This window comes from Salvia hispanica, chromosome 3, assembly GCF_029641045.1.
Source record: "Salvia hispanica isolate PSC_SH4W2 chromosome 3, Shi_PSC_v1, whole genome shotgun sequence".
In the NCBI taxonomy this organism is placed as follows: Eukaryota; Viridiplantae; Streptophyta; class Magnoliopsida; order Lamiales; family Lamiaceae; genus Salvia; species Salvia hispanica.
The window spans coordinates 47,358,001-47,381,455 of NC_142694.1; the positions used below are offsets into that span (position 1 = coordinate 47,358,001).

Consider the following 23,455-nt stretch of genomic DNA (forward strand, 5'->3'; position numbering starts at 1 on the left):
TCCAAAACAAGTACGTCCTTTAGACATGGTGTCATATTACAAATAGTTATGCGATCTTTCATAATTTTATTGCTACTTCATAGTACTAATTAAATATTTCATGGCCCATATAATTTATTTTATACACAAAATATATATTTTATGGTGTATCGACCATAATAACTTTAATATATATCTTGTGTATAGCAACCACAGAAATATTTGCATGACATCGTTAACTAAATTGCATGCTATGCTATTAGTATTATATTTTGTGTAATTAACACTATCGTAGTACGACAACATCTTTTTGTTGGAATTGAAAGAGATTGATAAATAGATATATAGATAGATAAATTATAATTAAAATAATAAAAATTATGTTCTCTAATTTAGGTCGTCACTATATATAGTGTAAACAAATTATGTACCTGATGTAGGGGTGATGTAGGGGAGTGATCAATTGCTAACTAATTAGCAATCTCAAATTAAGACTAAATCTTAGTCATTATATTAGAAGATCTAGTGGTTGAAATAATTCCACATGGATTATATTTTTAATTAAGAAAATCAATAAATTAAATTAGAGGGTATTAATGTCAATTCCCTCTCATTAAAATCATCTTAAAACTTTAAATTTACGTAACTCTCTCGATTTAAATTATTTTTTCACAAAAAATATATCAAATTAAAGATAATTTTATAAGGATTCCAACGAGATGTCAATTGCATATGTTCCGACGACGTTCGGATGATGAAATTTGATATTTGTTATTTTAGTTTTCGTAAATGTTGATAACCAGATTTTTATCAACAAACACATCAAAAAATCTCAATAAAACCATGTAAAAATCTCAACAAATATGTGTTGATATTTTCTTGTACTAGTGTTGATATTCTTATGCCATATTGTTGATATTTGTAATACACTATGTTGATATAAAAAAACATTCACAAAAATTATCATATGATAACATAATGACGATATTACCCTTTTGTTGATATTTTGTCTACTATTTATTGAGATTCGTAAGATTTAATCTCATCCACTCATTTTAAAATCTAAGAATGGAGATTTGGTCTTGATTTTGGATTAGGGTGTTATAAGCATTAGAATATGACCCACCCTATGCGTATATAATAACCCATTATTCTAAGTTAATACTACAAGTAGTTTGTTTTATATATTTTAGGAAATTATTTGTATTTCATGTCATTTTTGAATTAAAATAAAATCTAAAGTAGGTAAAGACTTTTTTTAAACGGTGTCGTTTTAATATTGAAATTAAAAAGAAACGAGAAAAATAATTTAGATGACAAGGTATATGTCTATTTTTCTTTCCTATCCCCTGAAATACCAAATCTTGTTGTTCTGATGCGATTGAGAGTTGACATAATTGTTGGTGTTACGCCCGCCCTCATGTCTCATATTGTTGTACAATTCGATCTAGTTCGATTCAACTGTTATTTTTCAAATACATTCTCGAATTTTTGAGATCAAACATGAATTGAATATCTTGAAAATAAAACTGAAGGGGAAAAAATAGAGGTTCCCAATTTTTAAGATCAAAACCTTTCTCTCGTGGTGATTGATTGAGTTTTTGTGCGCAAATCGCAATGATAGATTGGGTTAAAGGTAGAACTAATCCACCGTAAGCAAGATTTGAGATTATAGAGGAATAGAGTTGTCCAGCATGTTTAAGTGTTTGTTTAGAGAGATCAGGGCACAATCTAGGGAGGAATTGGAAAAGTTTTGAACTACGACGTATCACTTGCCAAATCCAAATCAACATCACGACCAGCCATGTAAGACGACGTTTGTACTCAAGTAATCAAACAAGATGATAATATATGTATAGTATATGCATTGAAGTATATCAAATTTAGGATCATTTAATATTTCACTTAATTATATGAGTATATTTTATCTAGTACTATCATATTAAACGTCAGCTAATTATAAAACCGAATCCACTCCACACACAGCCTCTTGAGTACAAATCTATCCCACATCGGGTGTTTGAGGGTTTGTTGAGCACAAACCTATTTTACATCGAGTGTTGGAGGTAAGTTGGAAAGTGTATATAATTCATTTTTAATCCCAATTAATTTGAGGTCTTTTTGGGAGTGACCCAAAAACAACCATGTGGACTTAACTCAAAGCGGACAATATGTTACGGTCAACAATCCCAACACAACCTTTGACAAATTCATAGTATTGATACGTTTATGATGTATAGTCCCTCCAAAACTACTACTACTAATACAATGAACCTCATGCCAATTACACGTCTAGTTAATAATTTTGTCGACTCATTTTCCCTTATATTTTTTAAAACTCATGTCCGATCAAAATGTGTGAAGGGACGGAGAGACTATCATCCTAGCCGGGACGGATCAGATAAAGTAATTTAAAACTCAAAGTACTCTCTCTCTCCAACTAAAAATAAAACGATTCTTAAAATAGAAACAACATCATATATCTACTTTTTCATTACTTTTATTTCTCTTCTCATGAACTTATAAATCAATTCTATACAAAATTTGATATCGAAAAACAAATGTTTCATTTCTAAAACGAGAGGGGGGAGTATTAGAAAACAAAACCGGATTAGCAAACAACATGGAATCATTGGGTTTCACCACAAGTGCCCAAATGGAAAATGTATAGAGGGATTAAAAACAAGAATTTGAAAGTGGAGACAGAAGACAAATGGCACGTGTGGTTGTATGTGTGCGCAGCAGAGCAGGGCAGGTAACTGCAGAGAAGACATTCTGAAACGGAAAGATGGCGCACGTGAATGTGTCACTGTGCTGCTGTCTTCTTCACTGCATTAATTTCTGTGTCCACTCACTTAACTCATCCAACGCCCCACATTTGCTCTTGCTCCTCGCTCCGCTTCAGATCTCGCCACGCGTCCATCAAATATCGGATTGAGAAATTCCGATTGTCTCCTTTCGTTTCTGCATTTTCATTTTTTTATCACCCTAATAAAATTGGGAGTGTATATGCATTTTGTTTGCATACTTCTCACTGAAATAGAACGAAAATATTATTATTGTCCGTATTCGATTTGTAAAGTACTAGCATGCTCGTCTTCTATAAAAAAGAATTGTATTCTTGTCCAAAAGATCGAACACTCGATAAAAAAGATTGAATTTATAAGCAACCAAATTAATATACTACTACTGTATTGTGGTTTATTTTATTTATATTTTCTACTTATAACAACTTGATAATACTTCCGGTTTCTATTTGAAAATAGAAGCTAACAACCTTTAATTCTTACTTATAATTCTGTTAAAAAGAAGAAGTAGCTATAACCGTATTTTTAAATATTTAATTCAGAAAACATGTGTTTATGCGATTGGCCCATTTTGATTTCTGCATAATTTGGGGCAGTCTGATTTGTTTTTACCTGTTGGCCCATTTTAATGTGCGACTAGTTTGTTTAGTGTGATATGTTTTAGCTTTATGATTCGTTTAGTATCATAATTTTGTCTTAAAATGATAAATATAGTAAGATGGAGCTTCATAGCTAAAAGATTACATGTAGCCACATTGATCTCCCCTTTTTTGTTCATTTTCGTCTTCTGTTAAATTCTCTAAATTCTGTCCCACATCGACTTGGTGATGATCCAATCTAATCTATATAAGTGTGGATAACCCTTCCCCTTATGAGGCCTTTTAAGGGGTGAGTGACCCATTTCTAATATCTTCATCTTCGTCTTCGTTTCATATCCGGCCACTAAATTTGAATGTTAAATTCATGTTTAAGTAGTGTCTGATTTTGGTATTTTCAAGTGGTGTTTCTTAGGATGTAGAACAGTTATAAAAGAGAATGCCTCTTATTGCTTGTATTCTAAATTCTTTATTTCCCAATTAATGGGAAAAAATGCATGTTTCATATGGTTTGTCATTTATCATTATCTATTGCTTCAATTCATAGAAAATAGTGGATACTATAACAAGCAATCCTTCTTCTACAATGTACATATGTACATGTACATTGGTTGGTAAACTAATGGTTACAAATTATCATTGAGTCGACGCCTTATAGAATTAGTAATAGGATATTCTCAACCTAGATTGATGCAGGAAGTCTATCATGAATGGTTGTTGATGTCGATCCTGATGTAGAGATGGTGGAGGGCGATTTCCTCATTATTCCAAATTTCCTTTATTTGTGATTTGCTTTCCTAGTTAATAAAATTGGTCCTATTACCAATTAGGATTTCATTTTGATTAATTCCTTTTATTTTATTTTGTTCTAGTTGTATTTTCTTGTACCTTAGAACTAGTCCTATATAAAGGTCATAGTGTCAATGACGAAACAAACATCCATGATCAAATTGTTGAGATTTTTAGTAATTCAATTAGAGCATCCACAGTGGGGCGCTCTAAAGCCCGTCCTATGCATCGGGATTCGGGCGCGCCTTAGGGCGCCACTGCAGCACACTGCCCTATGCGATTTCCTTCATCCGCGCCCTATGCATCGTCCGCGGACTATGCACACATTTTTGCATAGTCCGGCCTATCGTCCGCCACATTGCAAGGGGGGTAAGGACTAAGGACGATAGTCCGGACTATGCACACATTTTTCATTTTCTTAAATTTTTTTTGTATTTTCTTCACATATATCACCAATTTTTTTTACTTCATTTCACCTTTCACTCCACTCTCTTCCCCATCTCAATTTCTCTCTAAATTCAATAATGAATTCCGACGATTTTCATATTTGCAAGCATAAAATATAAAAAATAAATACTGACGATAGGATATGCCTTTAATTTGTGGTGTGTTTATATATTTATTCTTGCTAATTGTGTAACATCCCATAATTTATCTTAGACGAAATGTACTATTTCGATATGAAATTCACCAAATTAGGTTTTATATTTGTAATATTATTAAATGGTGGATAAACATACTTTAATTCCTAATATGTATATGTATGTGTGTCTCGTGTAATATCAAATACCTTAACTACTTAAATATTAAAGAATAATCTAGAATGGTTATGGAATATGGCTTGTAAATTTAAGGAAAATTCTAGAGAATATGTGTAATGTTTTACTATTTGCCATTTGTCCAAATTTTTAACCACACATTTAATTAAATATTAGGAAATACTTTTATGTATTAGAGCTACATTTGTTTTCTCCTTGTTTTTGTTTTCCATCCGGCAAAACCGCCGTTCATCTCTTCCCCAACCTCCATATCTATTTTCTTCCAATGTTGATCAATATATATATCGATTTGATTGAGTACTCATAGCGTTGAGGTAACTTTCTCTTACTAATCTTATTCTATAGTATGAAAGTTGATGAAATATTGAATTGAAAGGTTGAGGGATTTTGTTAGGCTGTGAGGGAGGAGAATGGTGACATGAATTGTTTTGATTTATCGCTAAATATGTGATTACTAGATAGATTATTGCATGTTTTGATCTCTCTTTTAAAAACTGGTGAAGTCTTAAATGAAAATTGAAAGTAAAAATTAGGTTTCTGGTTTTGATAGTTAGACGTTCAATCTATATGAAGTTTATGGTTTATGGGATGATTAAAAGTGAATTGATACAAAATTTGATTTTAGAGGTTTAAATCCCCTGTTTTTCGGTGACTTGTTCTGAATTGTTTAGCATGTTTAGGACAGTGAAAACGGTGGTTTAATAATTTTTAAAACAACATTGATGTATCTAGTAGTGCCCTGAATAATTTGGAGATTTTAGAAGTTCCGTTAGTATTTATAATAATTGGTTTGAAAACATTGACAGAAACTGTCCATTTCTGATAGTCTGTGGGAAAATGATAATATCTCCCAAATTATTATTAATTTTTGGATGAACATTGATGCATTTTAAACTAGAGATCTTGAGGTGTTTAAAAACATAAGATCAAGCATCTAAATCCTTCCGAATGAATATAGAATGCGAATAAGGAATCAGTCCAGGACAACTGTTATTTTAGAAAATTGAGAATGAAGGGAAGACTAAGATGATATAAAAAAATAAATTTATTTTTGAGTTTTATTCAGGAAATTATGATCCAGGGTAATAGTGTGTGATTAGGTAAATTATTTAAGGAGTTTCGAAGCAAGATTAGAAATTTTAGAATATTAACCACATAAGTATTTACATTCTGGAAATAGTGGCATGGATAGTAACATAAGGTTTGATAAATTTATTAAGATAACTTAATGATATAAATTAATATGAATCTGATATGTACTTGAGATAATAATATAAAGAAGGTGTATAATTGATCTTGGAATTTATTGAAGTCTTTTGGTATTATTAAAGAATTTATGAAAATAATCCATGAATAGTATCTTGTGAATAATAACAAAATAATTAGTGATTTTAATTAAAAGGGTTAATGAAACAAAATGGATACATAGTGAACATATAGAATAATTAATGACATAAAGAATGTATAGAATTTATAATTAATATGAGTTACTTGTGAGTAGTGCATAAGGCGGAGGATTATCGACGGTGGTAAAAAGATAGGATAAGGATTGGAAGAGAAAAGGTGCAAAGTGACTGAAACATAAAGATGTTCAAAGGGCTTATGCTCATAAGCCCGCCAGGTAGCATGCTCAGCACTTAAATGGCCTAATTCTCTTATGTGCTTTAATGTGATTAATATGTGACATATTGTCTTGATAAATTATTATTAAGTTTGTGATAAAAGACTTATGAATTAAATATGAAAATAAGATTAGTTGTTGAATAAATTGGTATGAGCTATGAAAAAGAGTAGAATGTGATTGTGACTGTAAATATGACGTGATAAGTGTGAAAATGACTTTTTTTTTTTTTAAGTGAATATGATAAATTATATATGTTGATGAGGTGTATATGTCTGACCTGTCAGTGATGATGTCTGTCTATCTGTGATATGTCTGATCTGTCTATGTTGATGTGTTACGTTTGAAACTGTCGGAAACAAAGTATACTTGACTGGGTTTATGCCCCATGCTTGAGTGTATTCTGTGGGTACAATTGGCATGCCATAGGACAGCAGCGCTGCATTATCTGTGATCACTCGTCTTCTGGATAACCGAAGCGAGGATCGTCTCCGATCTATCTCTGAACTCTCTGTGATTCTGCACCCTAAATGGGTGGTCTGTGCGGAGTCCTCTTGAGGACAAAATCCGCGTCTGCATCTGATTCTGAGATTCTAATTCTGTCTCTGATCTGGTCCGTGTACCCTAGTCTGTCACTGAGCACTTAATGGGGCTATATGTGTTTGATTATGTGAAAATGCTGATGATTAATATACATGTTAATGTGTGAATAATAATTGGTGATATATTTTACTTTGTATTCTATCCTATTGGTTTACGAAGAGATGTATGATTATAAATCAGGTAAATTCCATGAGATAGAGGATGATGACTATTGATATGTTCAGTGATTGATATTACTCAATTGTTGGTTTCTGGGCATGTAATGGTTATAAGGGAGATGCTGCCTAAATTATGTTAGGAATAAATAAAATGATAATAATATGATAGATGTGGTAATAATTGGTAAATAACATAATAATAAGAATTGTTAGAATTTTAAGTTGTATGATTATTACTTGAAGAGGATTTTGGCTAAAGTGTTTAGTGTGCTACAGGTTAGTTCGCATTGGAGAGTACCAGTTGATGTTTGTTCATGTCTGTCGCAGCGCTGCATCCTTGGTGGGTCACTGTGCTCTATTAGAGATAGATCTTTTGAATTGTCAGTTGTGGCATGTTAGAACTAAATTTTATACTAAGTTATTTTCGCTGTAATACTAAATATTAATTAATAATTTAATTATTTGGTTTGAATTATTCAGAAAATAAAAATTTTAAATTGCCAAACTTGACGGGTGACATTACCTATTCGTCCTGCAGACGTTGGGTTGGGGGTGTTACAAATTGATATATTTATAAACATAAAAAATAAAAAAACAAATACAAAATAAGAGTTAAAATTATAGGGCGAGATATAGCACGTCCCACTGCAAGTGAATGGGTTGGAGGATAAACATGTGGATGCTCTTATTCTTAAGTGGTACTCCCTCCGTCCGCTATTAGGAGTCTCGGTTGAGTTAGGCACGGGTTTTAAGAAATATAAAGGAAAGTGGATGAGAAAAAATAGTGGAATGTGGGGTCTATTTTTATATATTTTTTATAATAGAATGTGAGTGGAATGTGTTAGTAGAAAGTGAGTTGTACCTACCATTTATTGTAAAAGTGAACCGGGACTCCTAATGGCGGACGGACTAAAATGGTCAACCGGGACTCCTAATGGCGGACGGAGGGAGTAGTAAATGCTAAATAGATTAAGTACACGAAACTCGGTCTTTATTTTCACATGTTTCCTTTCAAACCTTGTAATTAAATACTATAAGAATCTAAATAATACTTTGGCCATATCTTACCAAAGGTAAACAATTAATTTATGAGTCGTTTCTGAAAGTACATTTGAGCTTCTAAAATGAGCAAGTTATATCTCCACATGCATGGAATAAGTGAAAATAACATTCTAGGAAAATCGCCTTAAAAATACTTATAAAAGGAACATGTTTGCCTATCTTACAATTCATGAGTTAGTTTATGTAGGTACAGTTTAAGACTACAAAATATATTCTACCTAAAGACAAAAATGAGACGTTAAATACGATAAAGGAGTGACCCTAAAAGTACATAATTTAAATTTCTATAAATTTAGAGGCCATCAATATTTATAACATGGAAACGCTGAGCCCATTTGGCTGTTAAAAGAGCCAAATATAACTATTGAAATTTGATGGGTGTGAACAATAATATGGAGCCTAGTGTTAGTGGAATAATAAGAAAGAGAAGAAAAATACTACAAATTTAGTCAAATCTTAAAAACCATGGGTCTAAACTAATTTAAAATACGAAGACTATGCATGTTGAGAGAGTAAAGAACTAAGAGAGGAGATGAGACGAAAAAAGTAGTATATAAATAAATATCAATTAAGACTAGAAAAAACAAAACTTCTAAGCGAATTTAACAAGATTTGAAATATGTAGAAAAAAACCGAAAAAATTGATGAAAGCATATATACACCTTTGTTATATGTTGTATTTTAACTCATTCAATCTAAAAGTTGACCATAGACGGTTGATCATGTCATGTTGATCATGTCATTTTCGGATGCAGGTGTTCAAAGTTTTTTTATCAAATTTGATGGATGTTCCTTTCATTAAATTAGATAAAAAAAAAAACAATAAAAATAAACTTTGGTGTTCCCTCTAGTATGTGACAGCGTGGTCCATTTGGTAGCTTAGGAACAAAATTATATTCGAGAAGATTGTCCCAAATTGGAAAATTGAGAAGAGACTCTTACTGTGGAGGCTAGGTTTGGGGGCTAAAGGATAGTGTCCAGAGTTTTCCTTTGTACCGGAGGATATATGAGGAGTTAAACCGGGTTAGAAGATGGACTGACATCAAACATATGGCTAAGGTTGCAATCAAAGAACACTAAAAAGGTTTGTCTTGCCCTCGGTTTGTTGTAAAGATTTTTAGCCTCGGTTTGTTGTAAAGATTTTTAGCCTTGCTTTCTTAGTGGTTAGTTCTTTGTGGTGTGGGCTTTGGGTGTATGCCTGTTTTTGCTTTTGGTTGAAATCAAAGAACATTAATACTCCCTCCGTCTCGGATAATTCGTCCCACTTTTCCATTTCGGTCCGTCCCACATAATTTGTCTCATTTCACTTTTACTATTTTTGGTAGTGGACCTCATATTCCACTAACTCATTTCTACTCACATTTAATTATAAAACTAATATATAAAGGTAGGACCCACATTCCACTAACTTTTTCAACCCACTTTTCATTACAATTCTTAAAACCCGTGCCCGATCAAAGTGACCCGAATTATCCGGGACGGAGGGAGTACTTAATTTTTTCTTTGGTCTTGGTTGATTTGTACGAGGATGTTGTTAAACTCTTGGTCGTCATCTTTTGATTTAAGCCTTTTGTTTATAAAAAAAATGACCCATGATTGCGACTAGCAACATGAGACTGGGGAGAAAATAAGTGATGTTTTTTTCTTTTATATTTTTACTATATGAAATAGATGAATTTAGAAAGTGGAATTATTAAACTATTTGCCTTTGAATTTGTTAAATTATAGTATTCCCTCCGTTTCAACTAAATCGAGGTACTTCTTTTTTTTACTCATTTTGAACTCATTTCTAAAATTACCTAACAAAATCTTCATTATAAACTCACTATGGATTCCCTGGACTGGATTACTTCAAACATCATCAGCCGTACCATCACGCAAGGGCTGATCTAGTATTTATAACATGTAAACGGTGAGCCCATTAGGCCGTTAATAGAGCCCAACATAAAATATTGAAATTTAATGGGTGTGACCCATTTTCTAGACATATATACTTAATTCAGTTTTAATCTTACAAATCAGCTGATATATCTGACCCATATTTTATTTCTTTATATTCCATTTCTCTCATGAAAAATTGAAACTTTTGAAATTGTATAGTTTTTAATGTAAAATTGATAAATTAAGAGAAAATTAAAAAGAAAAATGTATTAGTAAATATGTCCCACGTTATTATAAAGAAAGAAATTTCTTTAAATAATTTTTTTTTTAATTTTAAAGGATGGACAAAAAAAAAAGTTTTTATTTTAAAAGACGACTGGAATATCTGATAATATTTGTTCGATACAAACATCATTTGCTAAATCTTGACTCGTGACCTTTTAACCACGACTGACATTTACCGTCCCATATTCATCACAACAATATATTTTAGGTAGAAATAATTCATCCGTACTCACCGTCGCATATTTTTCACAACAATAGACAGAATCGTAAATCCAATCATTTACTATTGAGAATCAAATATAAGATCTAAATAGATTCGATAGTCAGATTAAAGTCATCCTAGCTAGCTAGTTGCCCTTAGTTTCACAGCCCTTTTATATCCGGTGCTACCATGATAGTGCGGACAAATAATCATTTTTTAAATCTAAATTTTAAAAAAAAAATCACTTTTTTTGTAAAATTTCTTCTCCATCTTGAAACTAGTTGAAATTCATGTATGCAATGACGTATGCAACTAAAATATGAATATATCCATATAAATGTTTGTTCCAACTATGATATGTATTGGAAATCAGATACTAGATTTTATGGAGATTTGAGTGAATCTATACCCAATATCTATGACCATCTCCCATAACCAAGAAAATCGGAACAAGATAGTCAACCAAGAAAATCAAAACAAGATCACAAAGATTCACCCACAATTTCCCATACACATAATTATTTGTTTGTTTTAAAGAAAATGTGCAAATTGAATTAGGCTTGATTAGATTACATTGACATTTTAGCAGCCATAATATATTTAATTCGATCATACACAAAATATATTATAATGTACATATTTGAGGATTTTCGATATCCAAAATTTCGGCTAACCATGGCAAATAAGTGGAGCTATATTAAAAGTGGCTTAACCAAAAAAAAATTAAGTTGCATTATCATGTTTGATTGCATTATTTATCATAAGTCATATCAATATTCTATCATATCACAACATTTGAAAATATTAGACATAGGATCTTACTAAAACCAACCACTCAATAAATAAATCAAGTGTATAGGAGTGTGATACTAAATGAAAGGACAGGGTGACACTAATTTGACATGAGAAAAATATTTCGATATAACCAAAGACCAATTCTCTAATTATTGGACCATATATAGGTTATAGGTAAATTGTACTAATCTCTATAAATCCACACATTTTGTATTTTTTTTAAAAAAATAAAAATTATGGAGACATGAATTGATTAAATGGCAGAACCGCATCTTCTATTCTTGATCCTTTAATGATTTTGCTTGTTTTCCAAATATAATACTTCATGAGTGATAATTTTGTCTTTATAATGTCAGCATAAAGATAATCATTTTAGGTAAACATCAGGTGTCATGTTATAGTAAAATTACTTAAATAATGTGATGAATTGATGATGAGACCCCAATATAAATGATTTTCTGGGAATGGAAATCTTTTAGGGACCACAATTTTTTTAAAATTTAAATTCTCTATTGTATTTTTGTCAAATATTGAAAAACTATAAATCATAAAGCTGTAAGCATATCAAATTCATCTACGTAGGAAATCTAAAACAACAGATGCAAATCTTGCTAACTGCTCTTTTTATTTTTTAAAATCAAACAAGAAGTCAAATTAGCTGACAAAAAAAGATTTTCTGGGTTCTTGTTCAACATTCGACTGCTATATTACATTTACAACAACGTAATTTCATTATTATTTTATTTTCACAATTATTTTGGGGATTAATTTATAACCACATTTAAATAATTTAATTGATTTTTTTAAGAATCGAAGAGTGATTCTTAAATTGGCGGTTACGGCTGACGCAAATAAAACATTGGAAAAAATGGTTTGAAGTCTAGAAAAAAAATCAACTCATACGTAATGTGTATTAGTCACATAATCTTTTAAATTATTACCTTAATCTCCTTTTATCATAAGATGAGAATAAGCTGTGTCACAAGTCAACATCAACAAAAGATTATACGAGATTAAATAATACCGACCTATAACAAGTCTTAGTCAATCCATGGATTAGTATGCTAAAAATTAAGTTCCAATTAGGTACCAAATCTTGCCTTTCACTTTCCTATATAATCGACAAGATTAATCAAATCGAATTATAAAATAAGACAGATAATACAGAGGATTATAAGTTCGAATGCAACAAACTGAAACACATAAAGACAGACGTAGAGAATATTATCTTAATTCATAGTTAATTAGGAGTACGAGTATTTTTTATTTGGAAATATATTAATTCATTCATTACATATTTTTTTCTTTTAAAAAATGTATCCGAATAAGATTTAAATGTCAAAATTAAAGATTAATCTCGTTTATCTCTATATTTGTTGAAATTTAGAAACAATTTAACTATTTTTATTAACAAAAAATAACCATATTATTACTCAAGTCGTCAAGAAAAGATTGCACATTCACCGTTGACGTGTATTAGTCGGGATTGTTTACTTTTATGCTGGGGTCAAACTCCCAATAATTACTACCTCCGTCCCTCCAAATTTTGACATACTTTTACCTGACACGGATTTTAAGAAATGTAATGAAAGTGAGTTGAAAAAGTTAGTGGAATGTGGGTGTTCGGTTGCCAAGATTAAATCTTATGATTAAATATGTATCATGTTTGGTTCATAAGATTGAACTCTACTACTTAATCCTAGATTGATAGTCTCATGATTATTAGTAATGACAACCGAACGCCACCTAAAGTACTATTAGTTTTATAATAAAATGTGAGTAGGAATGAGTTAGTGGAATATGAAGTCCACTACCAAAAATGGTAAAAGTGAAGTGTGTCAAATTTTTAGGGACGGACCGAAATGGTAAACCGTGCCAAAATTTAGGGGACGGAGGTAGTATTTATTTATTATAACATCAAAATGATTATCCCTTTTTCGGGCACCTCCTTTTAAGTTTTAACATTTCTATTTAATTAACTGATTTCCAAAATAATTGTTACTGCACGAAATATATATAGCAATTTATCAAATCGAGAAATACTACTACTAGTTTTTAAACCAAAGTGCTACAATAACTTATTTTGCTAGTAACAGAGTACTACAATAACTTAAAAACAATGTTATCTAGAGCATTTGCAACGGAAAAAAAAAAGGGATAGGCCACTAGAGTGAATTCCGATAGGCGGCATACTCCATTGTAGCTCTAGGTTGCCGATAGCCGTTCGGTTGTCATGACTAATAATCATGAGATTATCTATCTAGGATTAAGTTGTAGGATTATTTTAGTTGGAGGGGGTGGCTATGACTAATTATCATGAGACTATCTATCTACGAATAAGTTGAGGGGGTCAATCTTATGAACCAAACATGATACATATATAATTATGAGATTTAGTCTTGTCGATCGAACACTCTAAGAGACAGAAGATACAATTATTATTTGATAATGGATGGCCGCTACTCCACCTGTTTCGCGTTCTAGATTGTATATTTGAAGAGACTGTGAGAAAGTCGTTGTCCAACTATTTCAAGATATTAATTATGCTACAAAGGCCTGTTATCCTAGCGATGAAACACCGTTGAGTTGATCAATTACATTGAGAGGTAGTGAAAAGCAGGACATATACGTGATTCTGATCGATAATTTCCGATAGTATGGATGCATAACATAATAGATCAATTTGGTCCTAATTACATGTATAATAAGAAGTGGAGTGGAGTAAATATTTAGAATTAAGTGGCAGACAGATGAGGAGAGAGCCTGATTGCATTAACTGATACACAGACACGAGAAATATTTAATCCTTTCCGTATTTATTAGAGTAATTCATTTTCATATTTACAACAAATTTAAACACAATAATTTCCCAAATACAAACAGTAGCTTCTCACGCCTCTCTCAGCTCAGCCGTTTTAAATCCCAATAATCCATTCCATTTCAAGAAAAAAAAGGGCAACCGTTTTTCTCCCCTTTCCCACCATGATTGCCTTCATCGAGCGATTCGTCCACGAAAACGACGTCGATTCATCCGATTCCGCCTCCGATTACGCCGGCGAGGTCCTCTCCGACCTCTCCGACGCCGGCCACGACTTCGGCGGCCTCCAATTCTCCAAACCCCTGGCCGTCCTCCGCCCCTCCGACGCCTCCGACGTCGCCAAAATCCTCCGATTAGCCGCCCGCTCGCCGCACCTCACCGTCGCCGCCCGCGGCAACGGCCACTCCGTCAACGGCCAGGCCATGGCCCACCGCGGCCTCGTCGTCGACATGAAATCCCTCTCCCTCCCGATCCACGTCCACGCCGACGGGATTCACGCCGACGTCGCCGGCGGCGCATTGTGGGAGGACGTCCTCCGCCACTGCGTCGTCAATCACCGCCTCGCGCCGCGCTCGTGGACGGACTATTTGGGACTAACGGTCGGCGGCACTTTATCCAACGCCGGCGTCAGCGGCCAGGCCTTCGCTCACGGACCCCAGACGGAAAACGTCACGGAGTTGGAAGTCGTTACGGGAAACGGCGACGTTTTAGTGTGCTCGAAGCGGCAGAATTCGGAGCTCTTTTTCGGCGCGCTGGGCGGACTCGGGCAGTTCGGGATTATCACCCGCGCCCGAGTCCTTCTCCAACCCGCACCCGATATGGTAAAAAAAAAATTACCAAAAAAAAAGTAAAATTGAACAAATACGTGATTAATTAATTTTATTTTATGTGGATGATTGTTAATTAGGTGAGGTGGATAAGGGTGGTGTACACCGAGTTCCGTGACTTCACCCGGGATGCCGAGTCGCTGGTGACTCGGCCCGATGGGGACACGTTCGACTACGTCGAAGGTTTTGTCTTTGTCAACAGCGACGACCCGGTTAACGGGTGGCCGTCGGTTCCGCTAGACCGGTACGGGTCATTCGACCCGGGCCGATTCTCCAACTCAGCCGGTCCGGTTCTCTATTGCCTTGAGGTGGCCTTGCATTACAAAAATGAGGATTCCCCTTCCACAGTTGACACGGTAAATAAATCCTTTTTTTTTTCTCCCAATTTTGCAATAATAATTGGGTAATTGGATTAGTGGGTGTGGGCCAATGGTAAACTAAGGGAAAAATAGACTTAGTTTTGACCTAGGTGTCTGCTAATTGGGACCTCTCTCTCGATTTTTGATGTTGACATGGAAGCAAAAATTGGGCCCCACACCCCCCCTCCCTCGTAGTAGTTAAAATAAAAAGAAGTCAAAAAAGGCCCTCCGCCACTTGTCCTAACCACCGCCGCGGCGGAGACAAAAAAATAGAGGTGGTGAAAACTGACCACACGGCGAGGTATGTATCTTCCATTGGATTTTCTGACAGCATCAAAGGTTAAAGTGGCCACAGACTCCGGTCCTTATTACGAGATTGACACTGTACTTCCCCTCTGACTACTGCCCCTCCTTAGTGTGTGTGGCAAGATCTTGCTAGGGGTAAAATAGTCATTTCACACCACCCAAATTACCAAATTTATAGCTTTCCAAAGCTAACGTTATTTCAAGGTAAATCTCTCACTTTACCAATTTTGCATTAAAACGAACAGAAAGTGGAGAGGCTGATGGGAGGGCTGAGAGGGAAGGAGGGGATGAGGTTCGAGGCGGAGTTGGGGTACATGGAGTTTCTGTTGCGAGTGAAGAGGGTGGAGGAGGAGGCGAAGGCGAAAGGTATATGGGGTGCCCCACACCCGTGGCTGAACCTGTTTGTGTCCAAAAACGATATTGGTGAGTTCGATCACGTTGTTTTCAAGAATATTTTGAAGCATGGCGTTGGTGGCCCAATGCTCCTCTATCCTCTGCTACGCTCCAAGTAAGTGCCGCCATCACTTGATGCAATTTGTGTAACGGTACTGTTTCATAATGTATGTATTCAATTTTTAATAATGTACTAACAAAGTTCTATTGTTTGTTAATTTCTGGGTTTTAACTTATAATATCACCTCAAAATTGATTGAATTGATTGGATTGTAGCACTTTTTTTAGATCATGGATGGATTAATTAACAGAAATTAAGCTGTCAAGTTCCTCAATTTTTGTAATACTATAGTAGTACTTGGGTATTTATATTTATAGATAAAAAGGAGAAGTAATGTTGCTTTCAGGTAGTGTTTATGCTATTTATGTGACGACAAAGTTATTAACTGGACAAACCACTAGCTGGTGACACCTCAATCTTTCTGCAAAAGACATAATTGCCCTTGTAGTACTATTTTTTATTTTTTTTAAAATTTTTGAGTTTGAAAATAGGTGGGACAGTCGGAAATCGGTGGCGCTGCCGGAGGGGGAGATATTTTATTTGGTGGCGTTGCTCCGCTTCTGCTCGCCTTACCAAGACGGCTTATCTGTGCATCAAATGGTTGTACAGAATCAAGAGATTCTTCAAAGCTGCACTAAACATGGGATTGACTACAAGTTGTACCTTCCTCACTACAACTCTGTAGAGGGATGGAAGCGTCATTTCGGAAATCAATGGACCAGATTTCAAGAGAGGAAAGCACGGTTTGATCCAATGGCTATCCTTGCTCCTGGCCAGAAAATATTTTCAAGAAATTGGCAGCACTCGTGATATATTCATATTATTTTTTTTTAATTTTTGTTTTGTATTGTTATATTCTGCGTGTATCTGTATTAGGTTTTAGGAGTTTTGATTTGAATTGGTGAAAGCAGAATGTAAATGAATTTGTGGAGGAAATTTTGATTTTGATTTTGATTTTGATTTTTTGTTTTGGGGTGTGATATTTTGTTTTATTTTGGGGGGGGTTCAATAATGAGATGGGGTGCCAAATCCATATTTCGAATTCTAGAAAATCCAAAATGGATGGGTTCTATTTTTTTTGTCTTTGACAATCAGCCATAGTCGCAATCAATACAGTTCAAGCTCTCAATTATTAAAAATGGTGGGCTGTAAAGTATCAAAGGGCTTCTGATCTGCTAAATTTGACACTTCAAAAGCTTTCTTTACTATTATGATTGTGATGTTTTTCTAAATCCTTCATTGCTCAACATTTTATTCTACTTCTAATAATTACTCCCTCTGTCCCATTAGAAATGAAACGTTTTCCTTTTTAGTTTGTCCCATTAAAAATGAAACGTTTCCTAAAATAGAAACATCTCTATCTCTACTTTTTCATCTCTCTTACTTTATTCTCTCCTCATTTACTCACAAAATAACACTACATAAAAACTTGTGCCAATTCACAAATGTTGCATATTTAATTGGACGGAGTGAGTACTAAAATAATGCAATATATATTTAGGTCAAGATACAAAAGGTTATGTGTGTATGATATGATCCCGTGGGGTAGTGATAAAATGAAATTCTATATACTGTACAAACTCCAAACTCTTCAACATAGTTTTAACACAATGTAAAATTTCAAGATTTTGATGTATACAGTATCAATAAAATGTCAATACAGTGTCAACACAATATTAACTGTTGACATTATATTGACATTTTTTGTTGCAGTTATTTTGTTTGTAGACATTGTATTGACATTTTTTGTTGCTATTATTTTGTCATAAATACAAAATATGACTATACTTTTACAATTTAAAAAAAGTAAAATACTTCACTTCATTTATTCAAATACATAGAATTCAGCCAAAATTAGAGAAACATAACCATACAAAATTAAACATTTGTTTTTAGTGAGTATATATTACAAAAGAAAGTATTGCTTAAAAGAAACCGTCCACTGATTAAAAATATGGTGGATTTCATGTATAAGTGTGTCTAAAAAAAGCAAATTGGAATAATATAATTGATCACACAAATTAGTTAATTGGTTATGTCATGCCAACATTTCTAGAAAAAGACAAGAGAAAAATAACAAAATTAACGTATGACCTCGTAGAATTTCCATAAAACTGGTCAAAGGTATTTCCCGACATAGATAAGAGTGCTTCAAATCCAACTTCGATTAATATTGATGAAGAAATTATGAGTTTGAGTTTCACCAAATCAAATAAATTATTGATTTGATGGATGGGAATCAGATTCTGTTTTCTCATGCAGAAAAGGATAAAAAACACTACAAAAAACTTTTTGTGATCTTTTTATGGCCCCGATGGCTTTATGCAACTATAATCAAATTTAAATTAACAAAAAATAAACTAGGTTCCAACACACCACCTCCATCTATTACTCTAGCTTCAACTTTTTTACGTAAATCTTTTTCTTTTTCCCTTTAACTTTCACATTAAAAGTAGGGAAAATTTTGAACCATGAGATGATGAAAAAGGTCCAATCACACTACTCACTAATTTCTAGTGGATTGATCGATGTACTATATTAATCACATTAAGACCAACAAATTATCAAATAAAAATTCTAAATCTCAAAATGAAATCACAAAAGATAAAAATTTTGCAATTATCTTATGTGTTTCATTTCCAGCAAAACATGTAAACATGATGCCACCAGTCCACCACATAAACATGTAGTAGCAAATAAGTGAGTTAATACAATCATAAAATAGAAATGATACGATGATTACAAAATTTTCATATTTCGTAATTTAATTTTATATTTTAAAAGTGTAGAATATAATTTGACCATTTATCCTGATTTACTTGGCAACTCGTTAAAGATGTCATAGGTGTATTGTGATGAATTGACATTTTGGGGGAAAAAGTTAATTATTTCTCGGCCTCAGAATGTGATTCGAATTGCAATTTCTTGAAACATAATTAACAAGTAGGAAATTACAGATAAGATTATGATTTATCGTGAACTGCACCATATACTATTATTTACTTTAATTTAAATTAAGATAGTCGATTTGCCATGCAGAGTATTTTACGGTGGGAAATGTGCCATGCACAAAAAAAATACATACGTCCTCGACATTCGTTTCATGCATCGACGTACTTTTTAGAGTTTCTTCCATTTTAAAGATGTGTCATAAATCTCATGGATAAAAGCAAACACTTCAAATATTCAAAAGCTAGGTATATCCAAAAAAATGAATTTTAAAGTAATGGCTTGTGTTTGAGAGATGGAATCGATAAAGTCGTAGTCACTTGCTAATTGCACATTGCCCTATACGTAGGGATGGTTTTAAGTGGAGTAGTATTATTTAATTTATGCATCACATTTTAATGAGATAATTAGGATATACTGTACTATATTATGTGGTCCACCTCTTACATTGTACATGAAGTCAAATTAGGAATGAGCCATCAAATTCCAAAATTGCAATTTCAAAATTATTAGCACAAATTATTCATATAAAAATAGTAGTACTATTATTGCATAAATTGTATAAATCAATTAATCTCAGCCGTTAAGAATTTTCTATTGAATGCATGGTTGAAATTAAAATTATTCTTAAATCTATGGACTCCATGCCATTCATTTTAAGGTATTTTGGTTTTTAGTCATTGTACTATTGATTGATAAATCATGTTCTCTTGGCTTTTAATTGAAAATAAAAAAAAATTTGTCAAAAATCACACGAGAATTAATAACGATAATGACCTTTTTGTTTTTATTAGTGATGATTATATTTTTTTAGTGGGTCTTAACAGTTGTTAAAAATCATGGTAGTGAATCAATTGCACAAGCTGAAATAAGAAGAAAAATACAAGTCATGTATTGTTTTTTCATTAATAAACAAATATTTGTCCCCACTTATTTTCCTTTACAACTGTAATCTTTGAGCCCCTAATATTTTTTTTTCCACGCACAGCTTTTGCACCAAGTTAATATTATAGTAATTCACATCGTTATTATTTTATTTGCTAATTCGCTAGTTTCTTTTTATTTCGTATTTTCCTTGTCGTTTTCTTCCTTTTCTTCAGTTGCTTTTCTTAATCATGTTTGAGTTGCATGGCAACTTTTGCTTTGTATGTGCAACTTTTGCTTTATTTTCAGTTCAAGATTGCTCAACTTTTAGCCTTTGTTTTCTTCCTTTTTTTAAAAATCCATTTACCCTTTGCTCTAATTCTATTGGTTTTAAAAATGCTGCAGTTTTCTGCAAAGCATAATTTATAATTCAAAATTTGTTTAAACTCATCCAGCTTGCCCTCGACTTAAAACCAACTTTAATAGGGTGTAACGAAATTAGATATGACTCTAAAACAAAAGATAAATTTGACAATTAATATTAAATACTGTAATCCTATTTTAGTTTAAAATTAATACTAATAAAACTCCTATTAAAATTTAAAAAGCCATAGAAGAAAGGATCCTACAAAAACAGTAATCGTGCGCTAGTTTGGGCCACAAGATATAGGGAAAACTATCCATTTCAATCGGGCTTTCTTTCTTCAACTGCTTGGACTAAATAAAGCGTTTACATCTTATAAGCCCACTTTTATCGGCCCATGAAATACCAGTTGTATTATTTTGTTGTTTGGTTGGCTTAATAAAAATATTTAAATTAAAATATTTAATGATTTAATTTTTGTAATTTTACTTGATTATTCTTTATTTTAATCTAATATAGTTTTCATATTTTATTCACATATTCTGACACTGTCTCCAATTTTTCAAGTATACATAATACATTGCTCCATTGAAAGTTGCAACTTCAAATTCAGGAAGTTTATTGCTTGATTCTTTGGGCTGAATTGTGAATTTTTCCGGTCTTTATTTGGGTTGAATGTTGTGTTCTTTTAACAGTTTTTTACTTGAATCTTACATTACTTGCTTGTTTTACTATTGATGAAATTTATAATGTTTATTTTATGCACAGAATTTGTTTTCTGCATAGGATACAAGATATGTAGTTTGAGTTTTTAACTAAGTTTGAACGTTTATACATATATCCCAAAGCAATGTTTCATGTACGTGTTCGTTCTGTTAAAAAGGCCTGTTAGGGATTCTGATGCCCTTTGTAAATAAGAAGACTTGCATAAGGTAATAAATTAAATATAGGATCTACGTGAGTGATTATGATATTAATAAATTTACTTGTTAAACAGTTAATTGCATATAAGAACGCACATAAATTGCATATAGGATCTATGCTTGAAGAATTAAAACTCTAAATCGTGAATTCCTACTGTTTAAATTTACTGGATAGATTCTCTAAAGAATCGAAGATTGCTTGCGCATTCTCCACACGATAATGTAGTACACTGAAACTCAACCATGTATAATGTGTTCTTGAACTTGATTATGATCTTTGGTTGAGCAAGGTTTTTCTAAGCCAAAAGGACTTGACTAGAAAGAAGACAAAACTTATGTTCTGTGAAGAATTGAAATTTTCAATCAGATGTAGGAGGGGGTAAACGAAAATTTTGATTGAATTATTGAAGTCTTCTATCTAATCTCCTATATATAGAGTTATAGTGGGTCGGATTAGTGATCTATAGAGATTGAACTTGGGCTAAGCCGGTTGGTCTTTTACTAATGAAATTGAGTCATAATTTAATACAAACTCAACATAATATCATTATAAGCCCCTACGTAAAATAATATTGACAACCCGTTCAATCTCAAATTACGAGGAATCCGGACTTTACCTCTTTAATTTATTATTTCTCTTTTTTAGGTATAAATATTCATTACTTAATTTAAGTATGCTATTTGACTTTAATTAATTAATATATTTTTTAAAAGTTGTCTCGTTCGAAACCTTTATTTATTATTTTGGAATAAATTCCAATCAGCCGGATTGTTGAAAACACAAAGCATTTTTCGAACACCTCTCAAGGATATTATCAAACCGGACTTACACAACACATGATTCATTGCAATAACAATACTAGCACAACTAAACATTGATCACCACTACCCAAGCTATCATGTTTCTTGGATTATGAAAAACCAACAACATTTAAGTAATCAAAGTGGTACATAACCAAAATCATGTGTTCAATGCTATGTCAACAATGATTAAGAAATAACAATCACCGAGACATCGTCTTTCAGTAAATAGCCAAGAAACTTGACTCAACTATTACATCTTAGATCCTTTAGTGTTATACACACTAGTGACATTTATTTTCTAAGGCAAGGAAACATGCAGACATATAGTATAACCTTTAGCAATATAGCCAAAGCTAATCAAGGCATGCAAAGAACCAACTGCATCATCTTCTGTGAACGCCGTGCACAACCAATCTACTATGGAGAAGAATTAAACTTGTTTGCTTTCTTATAAATGCATAAGCAAATACCAGTGTGATAAAATTACTTCGTCTCATCTTGTGTAAACGTGGATTTTAGAATTAACTGTATACATGCAATTTTAATCGTGCAATATACTCAAAACATGCTTTTACAGTATATCGATCTTGACAAGGCCTTATTATCCTATAAATGCTCATGTATGGTGTTCATTCTGCTATACAAGGCTTTTCATGTTTTGACGTGTCAAAGAAACATGCCAAATATGTAGGTTACTGAATCTATATTGAAAATCTAATCATAACTAACTCAAATTATCTTATTGGCCTCAAATATATGATTAAAAAATTTATTTAATTTACTGAATGGCATGAATATTGTTCGGTTATAAAACTACGGTTCCATACTCAATTTTGGATTTGGATTTTTATGTCTTATCCCATGCATAAATTTGAAATAATTTAACTTTGTAATAATTTTAACTTTAAGTAACTAAAGACCTCTATAGTCTAATCTTTCACACAAATATTGAATATATCTAACTAGTACTTCTTTCGTCATTAGGAGTTTCACTTACTTATTTAGTTAATTAACAATTAAAAGAGTTTCGATTCACTTCTATTGTAAATGATAGGTAGCACTCACATTACTGACTTATTGCAGTTATATTTTATTATAAAACTAATATTCCCTTCATTTCCAAAGAATATGAACAATAGGTTTAGCACGAGTTTTAATAAATACTCCCTCCGTCCACGAATAAGAGTTCCGTTTTTTCATTTTGGTCCGTCCACGAATAAGAGTCCCGGT

At 32.7% G+C, this 23,455-nt stretch overlaps 1 protein-coding gene and 1 long non-coding RNA gene across 2 annotated transcripts; both read left to right on the top strand.

The window, feature by feature from the left end:
* Window positions 1–5,166: 5,166 nt before the first annotated feature.
* On the top strand, window positions 5,167–7,807 carry LOC148930978 (uncharacterized). The gene is made up of 3 exons (XR_016136796.1): window positions 5,167–5,264; window positions 6,452–6,571; window positions 7,609–7,807. It is a non-coding gene; the product is annotated as an uncharacterized LOC148930978 (long non-coding RNA).
* A 6,568-nt stretch (window positions 7,808–14,375) lies between these two features.
* On the top strand, window positions 14,376–17,281 carry CKX7 (cytokinin oxidase 7). Its single transcript, XM_048117405.2, has 4 exons — window positions 14,376–15,196; window positions 15,283–15,558; window positions 16,113–16,375; window positions 16,813–17,281. The coding sequence occupies exons 1-4, from the start codon at window positions 14,540–14,542 to the stop codon at window positions 17,129–17,131; spliced, it is 1,515 nt and encodes a 504-aa protein (XP_047973362.1). The 5' UTR covers window positions 14,376–14,539; the 3' UTR covers window positions 17,132–17,281.
* The last annotated feature ends 6,174 nt before the right edge of the window (window positions 17,282–23,455 follow it).

Bases quoted from the DNA above. Each gene is read 5' to 3' on its own strand.
- CKX7 (XM_048117405.2), top strand. From the start codon at position 14,540: ATGATTGCCTTCATCGAGCGATTCGTCCACGAAAACGACGTCGATTCA. The intron at 15,197-15,282 runs GTAAAAAAAAAA...ATTGTTAATTAG, and splicing joins TCCAACCCGCACCCGATATG to GTGAGGTGGATAAGGGTGGT. The intron at 15,559-16,112 runs GTAAATAAATCC...TAAAACGAACAG, and splicing joins CCCCTTCCACAGTTGACACG to AAAGTGGAGAGGCTGATGGG.